This window comes from Oncorhynchus keta, chromosome 19 (genome assembly GCF_023373465.1).
Source record: "Oncorhynchus keta strain PuntledgeMale-10-30-2019 chromosome 19, Oket_V2, whole genome shotgun sequence".
In the NCBI taxonomy this organism is placed as follows: domain Eukaryota; kingdom Metazoa; phylum Chordata; class Actinopteri; order Salmoniformes; family Salmonidae; genus Oncorhynchus; species Oncorhynchus keta.
The window spans coordinates 50747876-50766503 of record NC_068439.1 but is presented as its reverse complement, the minus strand read 5'-3'; the positions used below and the strand labels follow the sequence as shown (position 1 = coordinate 50766503).

Here is an 18628-nt window from a genome sequence, read left to right as displayed (position 1 = left end):
CATGACAGACCCTCCACCTCCAAATCTATCCCACTCCAGAGTACAGGCCTCGGTGTAACGCTCATTCTTTTGACGATAAACGCATAAATCGCCACTGGTGAGACAAAACCACGACTCGTCAGCGGAGAGGACTTTTTGCCAGTCCTGTCTGATCCAGCGACGGTGGGTTTGTCCCCATAGGTGACGTTGTTGCCGGTGATGTCTGGTGAGGACCTACCTTACAACAGGACTACAAGCACTCAGTCCAGCCTCTCTCAGCCTATTGCAGACAGTATGAGCACTGATAGAGGGATTGTGCATTCCTCGTTGTAACTCGGACAGTTGTTGTAGCCACCCTGTACCTGTCCCGCAGGTGTGATGTTCGGATGTACTGATCCTGTGCAGGTGTTGTTTCACGTGGTCCACCACTGCGAAGATGATCAGCTGGGAATGCTTTCTTTTTGTGTTTTTTTAGAGTCTGTGGAAAGGCCTCTTTAGTGTCCCAAGCTTTCATAACTGTGATCTTAATTGCCTACTGTCTGTAAGCTGTTAGTGTCTTAGCGATTGTTCCACACGTGCATGTTCCTTAACCTCTAGCGTCGAGCAATCCCGTATCCGGGAGCGTAATCGTAGCCTCGAGCTCATTGCCATAACGCAACGTTTCCTATTCATGAAAATCGCAAATGAAATGAAATAAATATATTCAAACACAAGCTTAGCCTTTTGTTAACAACACTGTCATCTCAGATTTTCAAAATATGCTTTTCAACCAAAGCTACACAAGCATTTGTGTAAGAGTATTGATAGCCTAGCATAGCATTAAGCCTAGCATTCAGCAGGCAACATTTTCACAAAAACAAGAAAATCATTTACCTTTGAAGAACTTCGGATGTTTTCAATGACGAGACTCTTAGTTAGATAGCAAATGTTCATTTTTTTCCAAAAAGATTATTTGTGTAGATGAAATAGCTCCATTTTGCTCATCACGTTTGGCTAAGAAAAAGACCGGAAAATGCAGTCACTTACAACGCCAAACTTTTTTTCCAAATTAGCTCCATAATATCGACAGAAACATGGCAAACGTTGTTTAGAATAAATCCTCAAGGTGTTTTTCACATATCTATTCCATAATCTATCAGTGGTGGCAGTTGGCTTCTCATCAGAAGCAAACTGAAAAATACTGCAGCTGGAGATTACGCAATAATTGCGACGGAGGACACCAAGCGACCACCTGGTAGATGTAGTCTCTTATGGTCAATCTTCCAATGATATGCCTACAAATACGTCACAATGCTGCAGACACCTTGGGGAAAACGTGGAAAACGTAAGCTGACTCCTAAATCCTTCACAGCCATATAAGGAGTCATTGGCATGAGGCGGTTTCAAAAAATGCAGCACTTCCTGATTGGATTTTTATCTGGGTTTTTTATGTAACATCAGTTCTGTGGCACGCACAGACAATATCTTTGCAGTTTTGGAAACGTCAGTGTTTTCTTTCCAAAGCTGTCAATTTATATGCATAGTCAAGGATCTTTTCGGGTCAAAATATCTTGTTTAAAACGGGAACGTTTTTCATCCAAAAATTAAAATTGCGCCCCCTATATCCAAGAAGTTAATTGTTTATGGTCAATTGAACAAGCATGGGAAACAGTGTTTAAACCCTTTACAATGAAGATCTGTGAAGTTATTTGGATTATTTACGAATTATCTTTGAAAGACAGGGTCCTGAAAAAAGGTTTGTTTCTTTTTTTGCTGAGTTTATTAGTTTGGAGGTCTTACTGTATTGCATTCCTCAGATACACAGTCCAATAGGCATGAGACCAGATATACTATGAATGATACTATACTATGATTGAAGCTAGATCTACTCAAGCTAGCCAGTTTCAGTTAGCTTCACACTCCAGCTCAGTCTTCATTTGTACCACAACAGTTGATATTGCTTGTCCGCTTCAAGCTAACTCTAGCAGGCTTGTAATTGCGAGTGCATGTAGCACATGGCTAGTCTAACGCTGAACTATTGAGTGTGACATTGCTGAACCATTGGGCGAGTAAGTGACACATTTACATTATGGCCGAAATCAACATGAAAGAAAAGTTATCTTGCAAATTCTGCCGTCTGTGCTGTGAAATTGGTTATAACATTTTAACATTTAAGTCATTTAGCAGACGCTCGGGAAGGTTGAACACCAGACGAACTGCGGCGTTCTGGATGAGTTGTAGGGGTTTAATGGCACAGGCAGGGAGCCCAGCCAGCAGCGAGTTGCAGTAATCCAGACGGGAGATGACAAGTGCCTGGATTAGGACCTGCGCCGCTTCCTGTGTGAGGCAGGGTCGTACTCTGCGGATGTTGTAGAGCATGAACCTACAGGAACGGGCCACCGCCTTGATGTTAGTTGAGAACGACAGGGTGTTGTCCAGGATCACGCCAAGGTTCTTAGCGCTTAGCGTTATTAGAAGTGCCGTTTATTACATATCTTTACTGCCATCTTTGATGTACTTTAGTATGCTTATCAATGTACAGTACCGGTCAAAAGTGTGGACACACCTACGAAGACAAGTGTTTTTCTTGATTTTTACTATTTTCTACATTGTAGAATAATAGTGATGACATCAAAACTATGAATTAACAGATATGGAATCACGTAGTAACCAAAAAAGTTTTAAACAAATCAAAATATATTTTAGATTATTCAAAGTAATTCAAAATTCAAAAGGCACTCGCACATCTGAGGAAACTTTTTGCAGGTGCATGGCAACAGTTGAACAAGATGACGGAGAAAGGAAACCGCACACTGCTCTTGATAGTATCACTGATCTTTAATAAGCTTTACGTATCGGCCTCACGGCCTTCGTCAGAGCTTGTGTGAATTTCTTTAAATTAGCACCCTTTATGTAGACCTGGCCCCACCCACATCCGTTCCACGCATGAAAAGGGGTTGGAGAAGGAAGGAAAAACAAATAAATGCTTCCAAATATAACAATATGCATTTTATAAATATTTGAATAAAGTGTGTAAATAAGACGTATTAAACATCTCTGTAAAACCACAAGGAGGACATAGCATGTTTTCATTAATCATTTGGTACATCGTAGGAAAAACATCCGAGTAACCTTAAAAAGGGACAAAATTCATGTTCAAATTCACAACTTAACATACATAGGCATTTCATCATTAAGTCCTTTAAGAAATAATGTCTGGAGGGTGAAAATCCAAAAGCATTCTCTTTTACTCAGAGTATTATTAATATCACCTCCCCTGTCTGATATCTTAACTTTCTCTATGCCACAAAATGTGAATGTAGAAATGTCATGCTTTAGGTCATTAAAATGCACTGCGACTGGATAATTAATACCTGTCGTTTCTCCTGATTGAACTTTTATGTTCACAAATTCTCTGTTTGAGAGAACGAGAGGTTTTACCTACATAGCACAGCCCACGTGGACATTTAATAATGTAGATAACATGGGTGGTGGAACACTTAATGATGTCATTTATTTGGAACCTTTTTCCTGTATGTGGGTGGCAGAAATATTCACACTTCATCACATTGTTGCACTGTGCGCATCCTCTGCATTTATAGCTACCATTTGGAAGAGGGCGTAAAAGAGCCTGTCTGATTTTCTATTGTGGCTGGCAGTTGGCATGAACCAATTTATTGCGTAAATTGCGACCTCTCCTATACACAATAAGTGGTGGATTTTTAAATTCGGCCGGCAAAACTTCTTAGAAACTTAGTGCGCATCTCCGCTGCTTTTTTCTTCTTCTAGATAATCCTCTGTGGATTGGCATATACGGCACAGTCTGAAAAACTGGCTTCTAGGAATTCCTCTCTTTAATGTTTCAGGATGGAAGCGGTCCCCCTGCAATAGAGTATTTCTGTCCGTTTCTTTTCTATACAGAGTTGTAAACAGGGTTCCATTTGATTTCTCAATCCACATATCGAGGTAATGAACATGTTGAGTGTCACATTCAATAGTGAATTTGAGATTGGGGTCAATGTCATTGAGTAGTGGCATAAAATATGACAGCTCTTTTTCCGTTATGAAATGCATATTGCTATATTTGGTAGCACTTATTTGTTTTTCCTTCGCCTCCGACCCCTTTCCATGCGTGGATGGATGTGGGTGGGGCCAGGTCTACATAAGGGTCCTAATTGAAAGAAATTCACAAAAGCTCTAAGGAAGACCGTGAGGCCGATACATAAGCTTATTAAATATCAGTGATACTATCAAGAGCAGTGTATGGTTTCCTTTTTCATTCAGGTTATTCAAAGTAGCCACCCTTTTCCTTGATGACAGCTTTGCACACTCTTGGCATTCTCTCGAAGTAGGTGTACTTAACAAAAATATAAACACAACATGTAAAGTATTGGTCCTATTTTTCATGAGCTGAAATAAAAGATCCTAGCAATGTTCCATACCTCAAAAAGCTTTTTTCTCTCAAATTTTGTGCAAAAGTTTGTTGACATCCCTGTTAATGAGCATTTCTCCTTTGCCAAGATAATCTACCCACCTGACAGGTGTGGCATATCAAGAAGCTGATTAAACAGCATGGTCATTACACAGGTGCACATGCTGGGGATAATAAAAGGCCCCTCTAAAATGTGCAATTTTGTTACAGAACACAATGCCACAGATTTCTCAAGTTTTAATGGAGTGTGCAATTGGCATGCTGACTGCAGGCATGTCTACCAGAGATGATACCAGAGAATTGAATGTTAATTTCTCCACCATAAGCCGCCTCCACTGACATTTTGGAGAATTTGGCAGCACTTCTAACCGGCATCACAACCATAACCAACCCGGGACCTCCACATCTGGCTTCTTCACTTGCGGGATCGTCTGAGACCAGCCAGCCGGACAGCTGATGAAACTGTGGGTTTCAACCAAAGAATTTCTGTATAAACTGTCAGAAACCGTCTCAGGGAAGCTCATCTGCGTGCTCCTCTACCTGACTGCAGATCGGTATAACCAACTTCGATGGCCCCTGGCACACTGGAGAAGTGTGCTCTTCACGGATGAATCTGTACCGAAGGCAGATGGCAGACAGCATGTATGGCATCGTGTGGGCAAGTTGTACGCTGATGTCACCGTTGTCAACAGACTGCCCATTTTGTCGGTGGGATTATGGTATGGGCAGACATAAGCTACAGTATGATAATGCGCAGCCCCATGACGCAAGGATCTGTACACAATTCTTGGAAGTTGAAAATGTCCCACTTCAATGGCCTGCATACTCACCAGATATGTCACCAATTGAGCATGTTTGGGATGCTCTGAATCGATGTATATGACAGAGTATTCCAGTTCTGGCAATATCCAGCAACTTCGCACAGCCATTGAAGCGGAGTGGGACAGCAGTCCACAAGGTCACAATCAACAGCCTGATCAACTCTATGCAAAGGAGATGCATTGTGCTGCATGAGGAAAATGGTCGGCACACCAGATACTGACTGGTTTTCTGAACCACACCCCTACCTTTTGTAATGTATCTGTGACCAAAAGAGGCATATCTGTATTCCCAGTCATGGGAAATCCATAGATTAGGGCCTAATGGATTTATTTCAATTGACTGATTTCCTTATATGAACTGTAACTCAGTAAATTCTTTGAAATTGTTGCGTGTTGCATTAATCTTTTTGTTCGTTGTATTATATGAGGTGGATGAAAAAAAATGTACCCTTAGATATGAAGCAGAAATAATGGAGAGCATGTGATGTTTTTCTTTTTGGCGTAAAATAAACCCACCACGGTACCAAGTCAACAATGCACCAATCAGCACAATGTAAACATCAATCAGAGATAATACCAGTCTTTCTCGAGTATACCCTACTCCTGTTTCCTTTCCATAGGCTTAGTAAACACAGCACAGCATGACATTTTCCCCGTACATGTTAGTAGTGCTAGTCTTCCAATACCAGGCATATCTAGGGGCCTAGCATGGTGAGACAGCCCTGTAAACCCATCGCTTACTGGGCAAGAATAATGAAGTGTTCGGGCTTTCTGGCTGGGCTTAGCAGCACAGCTCCCCAAATGCGAGAGTTATGGATGGCACAAACAGCTCCCCACTGGACGTCAGGGTTATGGATAGCCCTAAATATGCCTGCCAGCAGGCAACCCCAGCAGCCAGCCTGCACCGTGTCCATTGATAGGACGATCAGTTAGCTCCATGGTCACAGCAGCCAATCACCCAAGAGTTTGTTGGCTGGCGACTCCCAATCCTCCAACGGTTGCCAAATAGCAACTCCATTCTCAGCAAGCTCTTCCTGGCTCCTGACCATAAAGGAAGCTTCTGGCTTGCTATATCCAATCATCCAAGGGCTCAACAAGATATCACAGTCTCACGTAATTTCTTGACGTCCTTGGAACAACACATCTATTTTTGACTAATAAACTGAATTCATCTCCAGACGTCCTGTTTTTAGGTACACAGTCCCTGCATGAGCTCCAGACAATTTAGGCTCACAAAAACAACTCTAATGTGAAGTTCAGGCATTAATTCCAATTGGTTAACAATTCATGCATTAATTCCGAATGGTTACCATAATTTCCGGACCTCGCGGTTTATACAATGACGCGGCTAATTTATGGATTTTTCCCGCTTTCACAAAATTCATGCCGCCAAAAAACTGGGCACCGTCACATAATGTGACGTAAATCGAGTGCGCTAAAACTTCCCATCATTCTGATTACGGTAGTAATTTTGTCACCCTCATCATGGCAAAGACACAGAGAAATGCATATGATGCATCATATGATGCATGCTTTCAAGTTGAAGGCGATCGATCTGGCTGTTGGAAAAGGAAATAGAGCTGCTGCATGGGAGCTTGGCCTTAATGAGTCGATGATAAGACGTTGGAAACAGCAGCGTGAGGAACTGACTCAGTGCAGAAAGACAACAAAAGCTTTCAGAGGGAAGAAAAGCAGATGGCCCAAAGTATTTGCAGCCACTCAACATCAGTGTAAATCGTGCATTTAAGGTGGCACTCCTTGTTCAGTGGGAGGCTTGGATGACAAGTGGGAATCCTTCACTAAAATGGGCCGCAGGCGAAGAGCATCTTATGGTCAAGTCTGCCAGTGGGTCCTGACAGCGTGGAGCATTGTCAAAAATCCACTATCATCAACGGGTTTCGAAAGGCTGGACTGCTGCGTGTTGAAGGGGCAGCATGAGCTCAGCGGGGTATTTGCCTCCGGATGAAAGTAACGAGAGCGACAATGAAAACGATCCAACATCGGATGAAGCAATTCTGAGGCTATTCAACTCCGACATCGAAGGAGATGACTTCAGTGGTTTCAGTGCACAGGAGGAGGAAGATAGTGACCAATGACTTTCTTGGTAGGCTACTGTTTTAATTTTTGTTACAAAGCCGTGTTTCGTTAAAGCCTATTTATTTTGGTTACAAGCCGTGTTTCGTTTAAAGTTCATTTGTTTCAATGTACCGGTAGGCACCTGCGGCTTATAGACATGTGCAGCTTATTTATGTACAAAATACATATTTTTTAATAATTCAGTGGGTGCGGTTTATATTCAGGTGCGCTTAATAGTCCAGCAATTACGGTAAATTAAGGATACGTTTTGGGATAGGGCTAAAACTAAAAAACAACTCCACATGTCTTGCTACCTCTTTGTGGGAGGATGGCACAGTGGTCTAACCAGTGACTGCAGGTTCAATCCCAGCTCCAGGCACTTGTTTTGAGTTTTGAGTTTTTTTTTCAGTGGACGGTTTTGACTGCGTCTCCCGACGTCCTGGGGACCTGCAAAAACATCACATTTCAACTTGAATCTGGAGTGATCTCTCTGCAGGGCTGGTTGGAACTAGCCTATCGTAAGAGAGCTGCTGCTTGGTTCCAGACAATCTGGGCTTTATCCTCCCCTACAGATGCCCGATTAGGGTTGTTTAGGGAAATCAAGTGGGCTCAACAGGGCTATCATGCCAATGTGGCACCACATACATAGAGACTGGAGAACAGGATAGAGGGGAAAAACCCACTGAGGCTTAGTCAACTGGAACAATGCTATATTGTTTGTGTGTGTGTGTTTGTGTGCTTGTGTCCCTTTGTGTGTCATTTCTAGTTTATAGATGTGTCAGTAGGCTCTGTACAGCCATATACCTAAAACAAGTATTCTTAATAATCACTACCATGAGATGCTAGACACTGTTAAGTCATAAGGCCTTAACAGCAATATATATGTACCACCCTGGACCCTTCACGTTTATTCATCTTATAACGGGGATGTAAACATGTATTGATGTAAGGAAGTGTGTGTAATCTGATTATAAAGATACAGTATACAATGTTTACAATGTCTTTATAGTATACCATTGCATGGCCTCATAACACATAACATAGACCTTTGTTTTGTGATTGTTTGGTGATAGTGACTGTCGTCATGTCATACAATTTGGCATTTTGGTTATGCACAATAATCCATCTGTAAATAGTGATATTCACTCAGTGTATACATACATTTGGAATGATCGTGTGGCATGATGGTGTATATTTGTGTGTGTGTGTCTGTGCACACATGCACGTATGTAGCATCGCCATCAAACAAGTAAACACTGCAGGGTTCCACACACCAGTGTCCCCTCTACACGACTACTTCAGCCAATCAATATGTATCCACTAGAGCATTCAGCAGCATGCCAATAGCACAAAGAATTCCCTCCAAATTCAGCTGCTATCGGTGAGAAAGAAACAGTAGATGAATGTGGAATGATTTTTGGATAGGTATGGCTGTTAAAGACTTGTCAATACAGCGACATTAGGCTTCTCTGTGGAGCTAGGAGTTTCAGCAAGTCACAGGAAGTCAGCACTACTGTCAGTAGTGCTGTAGTAGCAAGGCTGGCAGTCCACATGAGAATATCATCACATTCTTTATAGCAATATGTAGCAGTTTCAGCACTTCTGGTCCAGCACCATGGACAGCAGCACTGACAGGGCGCAGCTTCTCAGTGCTTATGTGGAACTACTGTGGCTGCCTGTTTTATACTTTGAAAGACTTTGAGCAGAGCTTGAGTTCACTTCATTCCTGTGCAGGACAGGTAGAGCTTGCACTTTGGGGAGTATTCCATTGGCTCCATACAGACAAGATAAATCAAGTGTACATCAAGTATATGAAGGTTCTTGAAATACATACAGAGATGTATTCAATCCAAGTCTGCTTCCACAGCTGGTCTCTCACAGTCCGTCTTTCTAGATGATCTATGCTGATGGAATGCTGATGAAATGTTGATGTAAGGCTGATGTAATGCTGTTGTGTCATTTACAACAACAGTTTAGGGACAGGAGCGCATGTGAGTGCATTAACTCATGCTGAGGGACAGTGATCAACTCAAGTCTGGTCAGGATTACTTGATGACAGTGATGTAATAGTGTATGCATGTGCTGAACAGTCAACCCAATGTTGTGTCATCCATATGAATCAGTGCCTTTCTGCTGTTACTGTCACGTTCTGACCTTTATTTCCTTTGTTTTGTCTTTATTTAGTATGGTCAGGGCGGGAGTTGGGGTGGGCAGTCTATGTGTGTTCTTCTATGTTGGGGTTTTGAGTTCAGCCTAGTATGGTTCTCAATCAGAGGCAGGTGTCGTTAGTTGCCTGATTGAGAATCATACTTAGGTCGCCTGGGTTTCACCTTTGAGTTGTGGGTGTTTGTTTTCCGTGTGAGTGTTTGTTGCCCCACGGTACTGTTTCGGTTTCGTTCGTTTCACGTTTATTGTTTTGTAGTGTTCAGTTTATGTCTTTAAATAAACGCTATGGACACGCTATGGACTGCGCATTGGTCCTCTGATCCTTCTCGCTTCTCCTCCTCAGAAGAGGAGGAGGAATGCCGTTACAGTTACTGGTAGTGTTTGCACACATTTAAGCAGATTTGGCGGATACAAAATGGGATTACCTGTGCACTGTTAGATGATCCCCGAGTTTTAATGTAACAGTGTTTCAACCATCGGTGGATCATCTGTGTTTTTTCCCCCTTATTATCCATTTGCGTTGTTCACCTAAAGTGAGACTACATAAGGTTTTGTTTTAGAATACATCCAAAAGGGCCTCCCGGGTGGCGCAGTGGTCTAGGGCACTGAGACTCTGGGTTCGCGCCCAGAGGGATATCCTTGTCTCATCGCACACCAGCGACTCCTGTGGCGGGCAGTGCACGCTAACCAAGGTCACCAGGTGCACGGTGTTTCCTCTGACACATTGGTGCGGCTGGCTTCCGGGCTGGATGCGCACTGTGTTAAGAAGCAGTGCGGCTTGGTTGGGTTGTGTTTCGGAGGACGCATGGCTTTTGACCTTTGTCTCTCCCGAGCATGTATGGGAGTTGTAGCGATGAGACAAGATAGTAATTGCTAACAATTGGATACCACGAAATTGGGGAGAAAAAGGGGGTAAAATAAAAAAAATGGAATCCAAACCTGAATCATAAGGATGTTATTGCTGTACTCTTCTATGATGTAATCTTTCTCCTGATTTACCAACCTCTCGTTCTGACATCAGCTGACAGAAGCTTAGCTTCTACAGTGGTGATCATGGGTCCTGCGGCCTCCTGATAATGACTCTGGGTGGGATAACGGACACAAAGAGAAACTAGGCATTGTATACTGTTATTGTTCCCTTGTGCACTATTCTCTCTCTCTTATTTATCTCACTCACACACTCACCAATCGCACTCTCTTTCTCTGTCTCTCTCTCTCTTGCTCACTCGCTCAACAAACAAACACGCACGCACGCACACACACAAAAGCGCACTTCCACAAGCAAGCATTCATGCACACACGCTGAGAAGCCCAACAGGGCCATGAAACTAGCAGAACATGTTTAATGGTCTTAAGGGGTTGTTCTGAAGACATTACGCCTAGCGTCAACGAGACCCAGCTGTTTGGGCTTTTTTCACATGCATTTGTTTGTCAAATGTAGTCTCTGTCCCTGCCAAGAACCCCCTCTGCCTCTCTCTGTGCCTCTCTGTCTCTGCCAGTCCAGGGCCATGGTGACAGGCATGCTTTAGCCAAATCACATTTAATCTCTCCATTGGCCGTCTGTGGATAAAGCTGTTCCGTCTCCCCTCTGTCGGCTAGGGACATGGAGGGCCGGGCTGTCTGTCCGGTGGGACCCTATTTTGCATCCTCCAATAAACACACAAGCTAGCATGGATGCACACACATACACACAAACACACACATTCCCCCTTCTCCCTCACTGCAGGGGAAGTTATTTAATTTATAGCACACACACACTCCCCTGGGCTTTGGTGTGTGTGTGTGTGTGTGTGTGTGTGTGTGTGTGTGTGTGTGTGTGTGTGTGTGTGTGTGTGTGTGTGTGTGTGTGTGTGTGTGTGTGTGTGTGTGTGTGTGTGTGTGTGTGTGTGTGTGTGTGTGTGTGTGTGCGCTTGTATGTGTGTGTGTGTCTGTGTCTGTCTGTGTGTGCGTCTGTGTGTGCGTGTGAGTGAGGGAATTCTGACACTACAGCCAACCTGAGACACACAGTAGAGGTCTGCACACAGGACTTATTTTTTCATCTCTCTCCCGCTGCTTTTCACCCCCTGGCTTCTCTTGCTGGCTTCTTGTCAGTCTCCCACCTGCCACCGAGACAACTGGCCCCGAACCCAACCGCAGTCCTGAAATGTTATTGTAGTTGTATGTATCGTAGCTCGCTTTGCAGCCCCGGTCCCAGCAATATTGTCAACCTAGTCCAGATCAAAATGCGCAAAACAACACAACAGATTCTCATATGGCCCAATATGCTATCGGTATTCCTGGGCTATATCAGCCAATAGGGTAGACGTAGTTTGAAAGAGAGTGGAGTTGGGGCGAAATACACCAGAGTGGACACTTACTTGACTTGAGCTACATTTTGCATAACTTTTAGGAGCGGGATGATAAGGCCTACATGTGTTGTACATATTTTCAGTCAATGTCGGAGTCTGAACATAAATATTTCCAGTCAATGTCAGGTCTAAACTATTGAAAATCATGTTTAGGAAGTTCAAGGTAACTGCGCCGTGTTTCTCCGCCCCACATAGCCTGTAGAATTAGGCTATCAATAAAATATATAATGAATAGTCTTCAAAACAGAAAGACAACCGTTTCGAAATGATCTCGTATAACTTAGGAGCCAGACAATTTGCAGGCAGACCCAAATAAGTGTGTTATCACTATTTATTACCAGTCAATGTCGGCACCTAAACTAATACCCTGTCATATTTAGGAAGTTAATTCCCATGGAAAGACAACTGCGGGTGCTTCTCCACCCATGCATGTAACCTACATGCTATTTAATTGAGACAACACGTAAGCACATTTGATCTTGCAAGCCCAACACAAGAGTAGAGGTCGGCTACTGAGTAGAGGCAGGCTACTACTTGTCCTATGAAAGTTTGTGACTAGTGCGACAAAGAGGTGCTTTTAATACCATATTTAACGCATACAAAACAGAAAGACAGCCGTTCGAAATAACAACAAATATATATTTTCATCCCAAAGCTCATCCTGCTCCAGCCCGCATGATGAAAAATGCTGACCAAGCCACAGTGCTCTCTGCCGGGGCCCGCAGGAGGGAATGCAGCTCTCTAACACACATCTTACTCTAAATACTACAACAGCTAGCCTAAATTTCACTGGTACACTGCATAGGTCACTGTACATGTATAGTTAGTCTACTCTACATATCGCAGAGCCCAGAAGATGGGTTAGGTCAGGTTCTGACATCACAGCATTGGAGAGAGAGAGAGAGAGAGAGGCACTCAATGTAGTGCTCTACATAAGTGTCCAATGTGCTTTGTGTGCACATGGGAGCAGTGAGCAATTGATTGGTGCATAGGTGCTTGCATCTGCGCTTGCGTCTGTACACTTGTGTGTGTGCGTAAGCTTTTTATTTGTTCATGCGCTTCATATTTCTGCGTGTGCGGCTGTGTGCACGAACGCGCGCGCGCGTGCGTATGGCTGCTTTCACAGCATCTCTGAGGATCATTCATTACGGTTGTTTCTCCAGTTTCCTCCTCTGCTGCTCTGCGCTGGTCTCAGGACTGATAGCATGTTGTAGAGATACTGGCTTATTGGAGTAAATTGCATTAGCACCGTGTTGCCTTGCGCCCTAGGGTCTTATCCTAAGCCTCCTTTGTTTTAAGTGGCAGCCGTGTGTGAAGCTTTTCTCTCCCCAGCCAAGGCTTTTCAATCCTCTTTCCCCCCTCTGGAATGTACTGCTGGCGGATTTATCCCCAAATGGCAAGACCCACTGCAGGCTCTGTCCGTGTGCTAGTTAGCAATTGTTGTTGGCATCAGTCTCAGTGTTAATCAGTCTACGTAGCAGTTTGCGTGCTAAATGCTATTTAAGGGCGTTACGCTAACAAGCTGAGTAAAGGACAAACAGTGAACAGACACAGTGGTGCAGTAAGAGGTGGGCGTGTGATTAGCGTCTCGGGTTAGCGCGTGCAGGTGCACTGTGTCTGGGAGTCCAAGTGCAGCCTATAGGAGGATTGTTGCGACTCACACATGCGCACACACACAAACACACACACACACACACACACACACACACACACACACACACACACACACACACACACACACACACATAATCGCTAGGCTTATTAGCGTGTTGTGAAACCAGAAAGATCTGGGGACGAATGTGGATCTCTGCTTCAGGGTGTGAGTCCACTGAGTGTTTTGGAACAGGACACCACACTGATATGGTGAAAGGGACTGTATGTTCCCATCTGATTTTGCTTCATTTTTCCTTTTACCCTAGTCTTGTTCACTGCTCACGACTAATGACGAGACTCCTTTAACCCAAACTGCATAGATTTCAGTTCAGTTTACCTTCCGCGGTCTAACCTAAACCATTTGAGGGAGAAACTAATGTGCAGACCTATGATCATCAGCCTCTAGGGGTCAAATTAATCCGACCCCATGATTCACGGCCCAGTCGGCCTAGCGTGCATCCCCGGGCTCACCTACCGTCACTCCTTTGCTGAGGTAGAGGAGACATGGCCTATTGACCTGATCTGGCCCCCACCCCTGCCTCTCTGCCCATGATCCCACTGGGCCTCTCTTCTCTCTCTCCCTCCCTCTCTCTCTTTACACAGGGGTGAACTGCAGGCAGCATCAGTCCTCATAAATATCAGCATGGTCGGCCGAGCGTAAGGAATAGAGAGAAACATCACACACCTGTGTTGTAATTACATGGGGATGGACGCGCCGTAGAGTAGTGGAGTTACAACTGGGTGTGGAGGACATACTGGAGAGATAGGGATTACACAGGTTATTTCTCCCAAAAACATTGTTACAAATGATCTATGTTATTTCTCTGGACAACTCACTAGAACAGTTTGAGAAATACGGTTATTTTACGCACAGAGGATTGATCACAAAACTTTTTTTTCCCATTTTCTTTTCTTTTGTCATTGCTGTGCGGCTAGATTGTTGGGTTTAGAGGTTTGTTTGTAGAGGTTTTGATGTTTAATGAGGGGACAGACTACCTGCAATGCTATTAAATAAAGATGAAAAGGCATGTTGAGTGTTGACGGGATACACGATACCTGCAGATGCTGTTCAATTGAACCGTAATCCAAAAAACAAAAGCATAACCCATGACTGTGGAAAATCAGGCCCCAGACCCCACAGATATTGGATTGTATGTATCATAACAAGGTCATCACAGGGCCAAGCTGGGTGATCATTTTATCAAACAGACAGAAATCAATGGGGGAAGTGTGTTTGTGTGTGCCTCCTCAGCACCACTTCCTTGACTCTGTTAAAACTGATAACCTGTCCCTCGGAGTCCATCCAGATAGCATCTAGATCGATTCAGATTTCTCCACGTTTGGAAAGTCGAAGAGAGAGAAGGACCATGGGAAACATATACACCAACATAAAAGGCTTAGGGAAAGTGCATAGCATGAAAACATTTTTGTTTCTTCACTAATTCCTTCACACAGTTTCTTTTCCATCTCCAATGCAAATTGTGTGAGTTCATTTCTTTTGACTTTGTGCTTGTAATTATTAGGATGCACTAAATGTTCCGTTTGTCCTCTACAGCACCCCCTACGGTCCGCATCGTGCACTCGGGCCACGCGTGTAACGTGGAGGAAGAACGTCACACAGAGAGGGTGTACACCATCCGGGAGGGAGAGACCCTGGAACTCACCTGTCTGGTCACAGGACACCCACGACCACAGGTCAGTCCACCGGCCAATCACTCTGTACAGCCAATCAGGACACTAACTCATCACTGCACCCACCACACTCTTTCTGAACTATGAACATTTCAGAAGATATCCAGTCCAGTTTGGATGCTCTTAGACTCAGTCGGTGCCATTTAAGATGAGGGAGGATCATTTGTTGTATTTATATGAGCATATCATTATTTCTATTACAGCATATTGGATGACTGTCATTCATATTCCATTCACCCAGCTCAATGTAACATTGATAGGTTTAGGCTACTACATGATACTCAAATTGTCACAGTTGTCGTGAGAACGGGACCGATTCCCAGCAGATGTTGAGTTCCACATGTTTATTTCAAAAGTGAAACTTAAAGCAAAAACAATAAATCAGTAAACGGACAACGAAACGTGACTATGTGGTGCAATGATAAACAGCTGCCTCTAATTGGGAACCACATTAGCACCAACATAGAAATAGATATACTAGATATACCCTGACCCACTACAAGAGAACCAAGGGCTCTCTATGGTCAGGGCGTGACAGTACCAACCCCGCCCAAAAGGTGCGGACTCCGGCCGCAAAACCTGAAACCAAATGGGGAGGGTAGGGGGGTAGTTAGTGTTGGTGGCGGCTCCGGTGCAGGTCGTAGCCCCCGGCCAGACCGCCTGGACTGGGCATCGGCACAAAGGAAGGCTCCTGCAATGGAGCTGGGTTGGCCGCCGTGCCTGGACTGAGCACCGGCACAGTAGAAAGCTCTGGCCATGGAACTGGACTGGATGCCGTGCCTGGACTGGCCATCGGCACAGAACAAGGCTCCTGCCCTGGAGCGGGACTGGACGCCGTGCCTGGACTCTCTGGTCCTTTGACCGTCACAGGTGGCACTGGACTGGTGACACGCATTTCAGGGCGAGTACAGAAAGCAGGCACAGGACGGACCGGGCTGGGGACATGCACTACAGGGAGAGTGCGAGGAGGAGACACAGGACATACCGGACTGGGGAGGCGCACTTGAGACCAGAAGGGTGGAGCCAGCCCAAGTTACACAAGACTGCTAACCGGATACCTTCGGTCGGATGTTGAGAAGAACACACTTGCACAACATCTCTCTCATCTCTCTCTCCTAACTTCCCCAATGCCTCCCTGACCGTCTCTTGCACTTCAGGGCGAGTGCAGGAAGCAGGCACAGGACTTCCCGGGCTGGGGACACGCACTTCAGGGGTAGTGCGAGAAGGAGATATAGGACGTACCGGACTGGGGAGGCGCACTGGAGGCCAGATGCGTGGAACTGGCCCAGGTTTCACCGGACTGATGACACGCTCCTCCAAACGCCTGTGTTGCCGCATACTCCTAGCCAACTCCATTCTCCGGTATCCCTCCTCACACTGTTCCATCGACTCCCAGGCGGGCTCTGGTACTCTCCTTGGGTCGACCTACCACCTCTCTATCTCCTCCCAGATGTACTCTGGCTCTTCCCTCTGCTCAGCTGCCAGCTCCATGTGCCTACCCCCCAAAAATCTTTGGGTTTCTGTGGCCGCGGTCCCCGGCGTCGTCACCGTCCTTCTTGCATCCTCTGCGATTCCTGCCAAGGAAGGGTCTCATGTCCTTCCATGATTTCTTCCCAGGTACAACTTATTTTTCCCATCGTTACACGCTGCTTGGTCCTTGGTTGGTGGGATATTCTGTCACGGTTGTCGTAAGAACGGGACCAAGGCGCAGCGGATATTGAGTTCCACATATTTATTTAAAATGTGAAACTTAAAGCAAAAACAATAAATCAATAAACTAACAATGAAGCGTGACTACGTGGTGCACAAACACAAAACACAATCAATATCCCACCAAACACAGGTGGGGAAATAGCTACCTAAATATGATCCCCAATCAGAAGCAACGATAAACAGCTGCCTCTAATTGGGAACCACATTAGCACCAACATAGAAATAGATATACTAGATCACCCCCTAGTCACGCCCTGACCTACTACACCAAGGGCTCTCTATGGTCAGGGCGTGACACAAATTTGCCTTATACGCATCATGAGGTTAGAGTAATCAAGGTGACAGAAAATGTCACATTCAATACCGCCTTGCACACTCTTGCCTGCATCTAGCTGATCTGAAGTGTAATCATTAGTCCAAACACCCACCACTCTCTAAAACAAGAGTTTCTATTGGACAAATTGAGGTAGGTCCAATAGAAGTGTTTTGCAACAGAATCGGCAGAATGAATATACCTCTGATCACCCGCACACACAGTGCACTTTCATAGCAGCCACACACAACATCATCACTTTGCTCGTTGTATGACGCCTTCTTGCATCTATGCTCTCTCTTCTTCTCACCTTGTCCCTTCACTTGTGGACTTCAGTGCACAACACAACAGCTGTCTGTGACAAGGTGCAAAAACCTCTTCAAGCCAAACCTTCATACCATAACCGCTAACATTAAACAGTCTACGTCTTTGTCACCATATTAACGTTATAGAAAACAAACTAGAACTAACGCGTTAGTGAACCCACAATTCCATGAATGTGTACAATCATGCAGTGTACAATGCAAGCAGTTTATCAGTTACACCGTCGGGCCCTGGTGGCAATATATTAATTAAACCAAAAGCTTACCTTGACTTGGAAGAGTTGCAGTGTTGGGTAGCCTTAGCCAGCTAGCTAACATAAATAGTATTCATCTCTATTTGAGTCAAGTTGTTGAGTAGGCTAAATTAGCCACATTAACTAAGTAAATGAAAGGTAAAACGAAGAAGAAGAAGAAAAAGCTACTTCTCTTTCTTTCTCTTTCTCTCTCTCTCCCTCTGCTGCTTCTTCCTACTTTTTGAAGAAATTAATTTGTTCAAAACTGTTCAACTATTGTCTTTCTCTCTCTTTGAGTCAACTACTCACCACACTTTATGCACAGCAGTGCGAGCTAGCTGTAGCTTACGCTTTCTTTATTAGATTCATTCTCTGATCCTTTGATTGGATGGACCACATATCAGTTCATACAACAAGAGCTCTGATAGGTTGGAGGACGTCCTCCAGAATTCCTTATAATTACTCTGTAAGTCTATAGAAGGGGGTGAGAACCATGAGTTTGAATTAAAAAGGATAACTTTTTCACAATAGCAATTTTTGGAAATTCACTGCGTAGAATGGTCCTCCCCTTCCTCCTCTAAAGAGCCTCCACTGGTATCAGCACCACAGAGCTCTCACTCCACATGTCTCCCCACTAAACCGGCTTATAAAATTAATCCGTCAATTATTGTTGCTCTGTATTGTACTGTGCACCTGCAAATTCCTAATTAAAAGCTGGCAGATCTAATGAGAAGTGTGAAGACAAAACAGCCGCCGCGTCTGCCAACTCAACATTGCAACGCAAGTAAGTGAATAAATAACTAAAAACAGGAAATAACACTGCTGTGTGATATGGATGCAGAGTAAAGAGGGTTGAGCGAGCAGAATGGGTCCTCAGCATCCTAACAAGGAGCTTTTTAT

The 18628-nt window shown here is 44.5% G+C and overlaps 1 protein-coding gene across 1 annotated transcript in view; it reads left to right on the top strand.

Moving 5' to 3' along the window:
* LOC118398434 (MAM domain-containing glycosylphosphatidylinositol anchor protein 2-like) overlaps positions 1–18628 on the top strand; it is a 352144-nt gene that overhangs the window by 93783 nt on the left and 239733 nt on the right. Inside the window, exon 2 of the mRNA XM_052470749.1 lies at positions 15010–15149. Coding sequence (XP_052326709.1) covers positions 15010–15149 — 140 coding nt within the window. The remainder of the gene's footprint in view (positions 1–15009; positions 15150–18628) is intronic.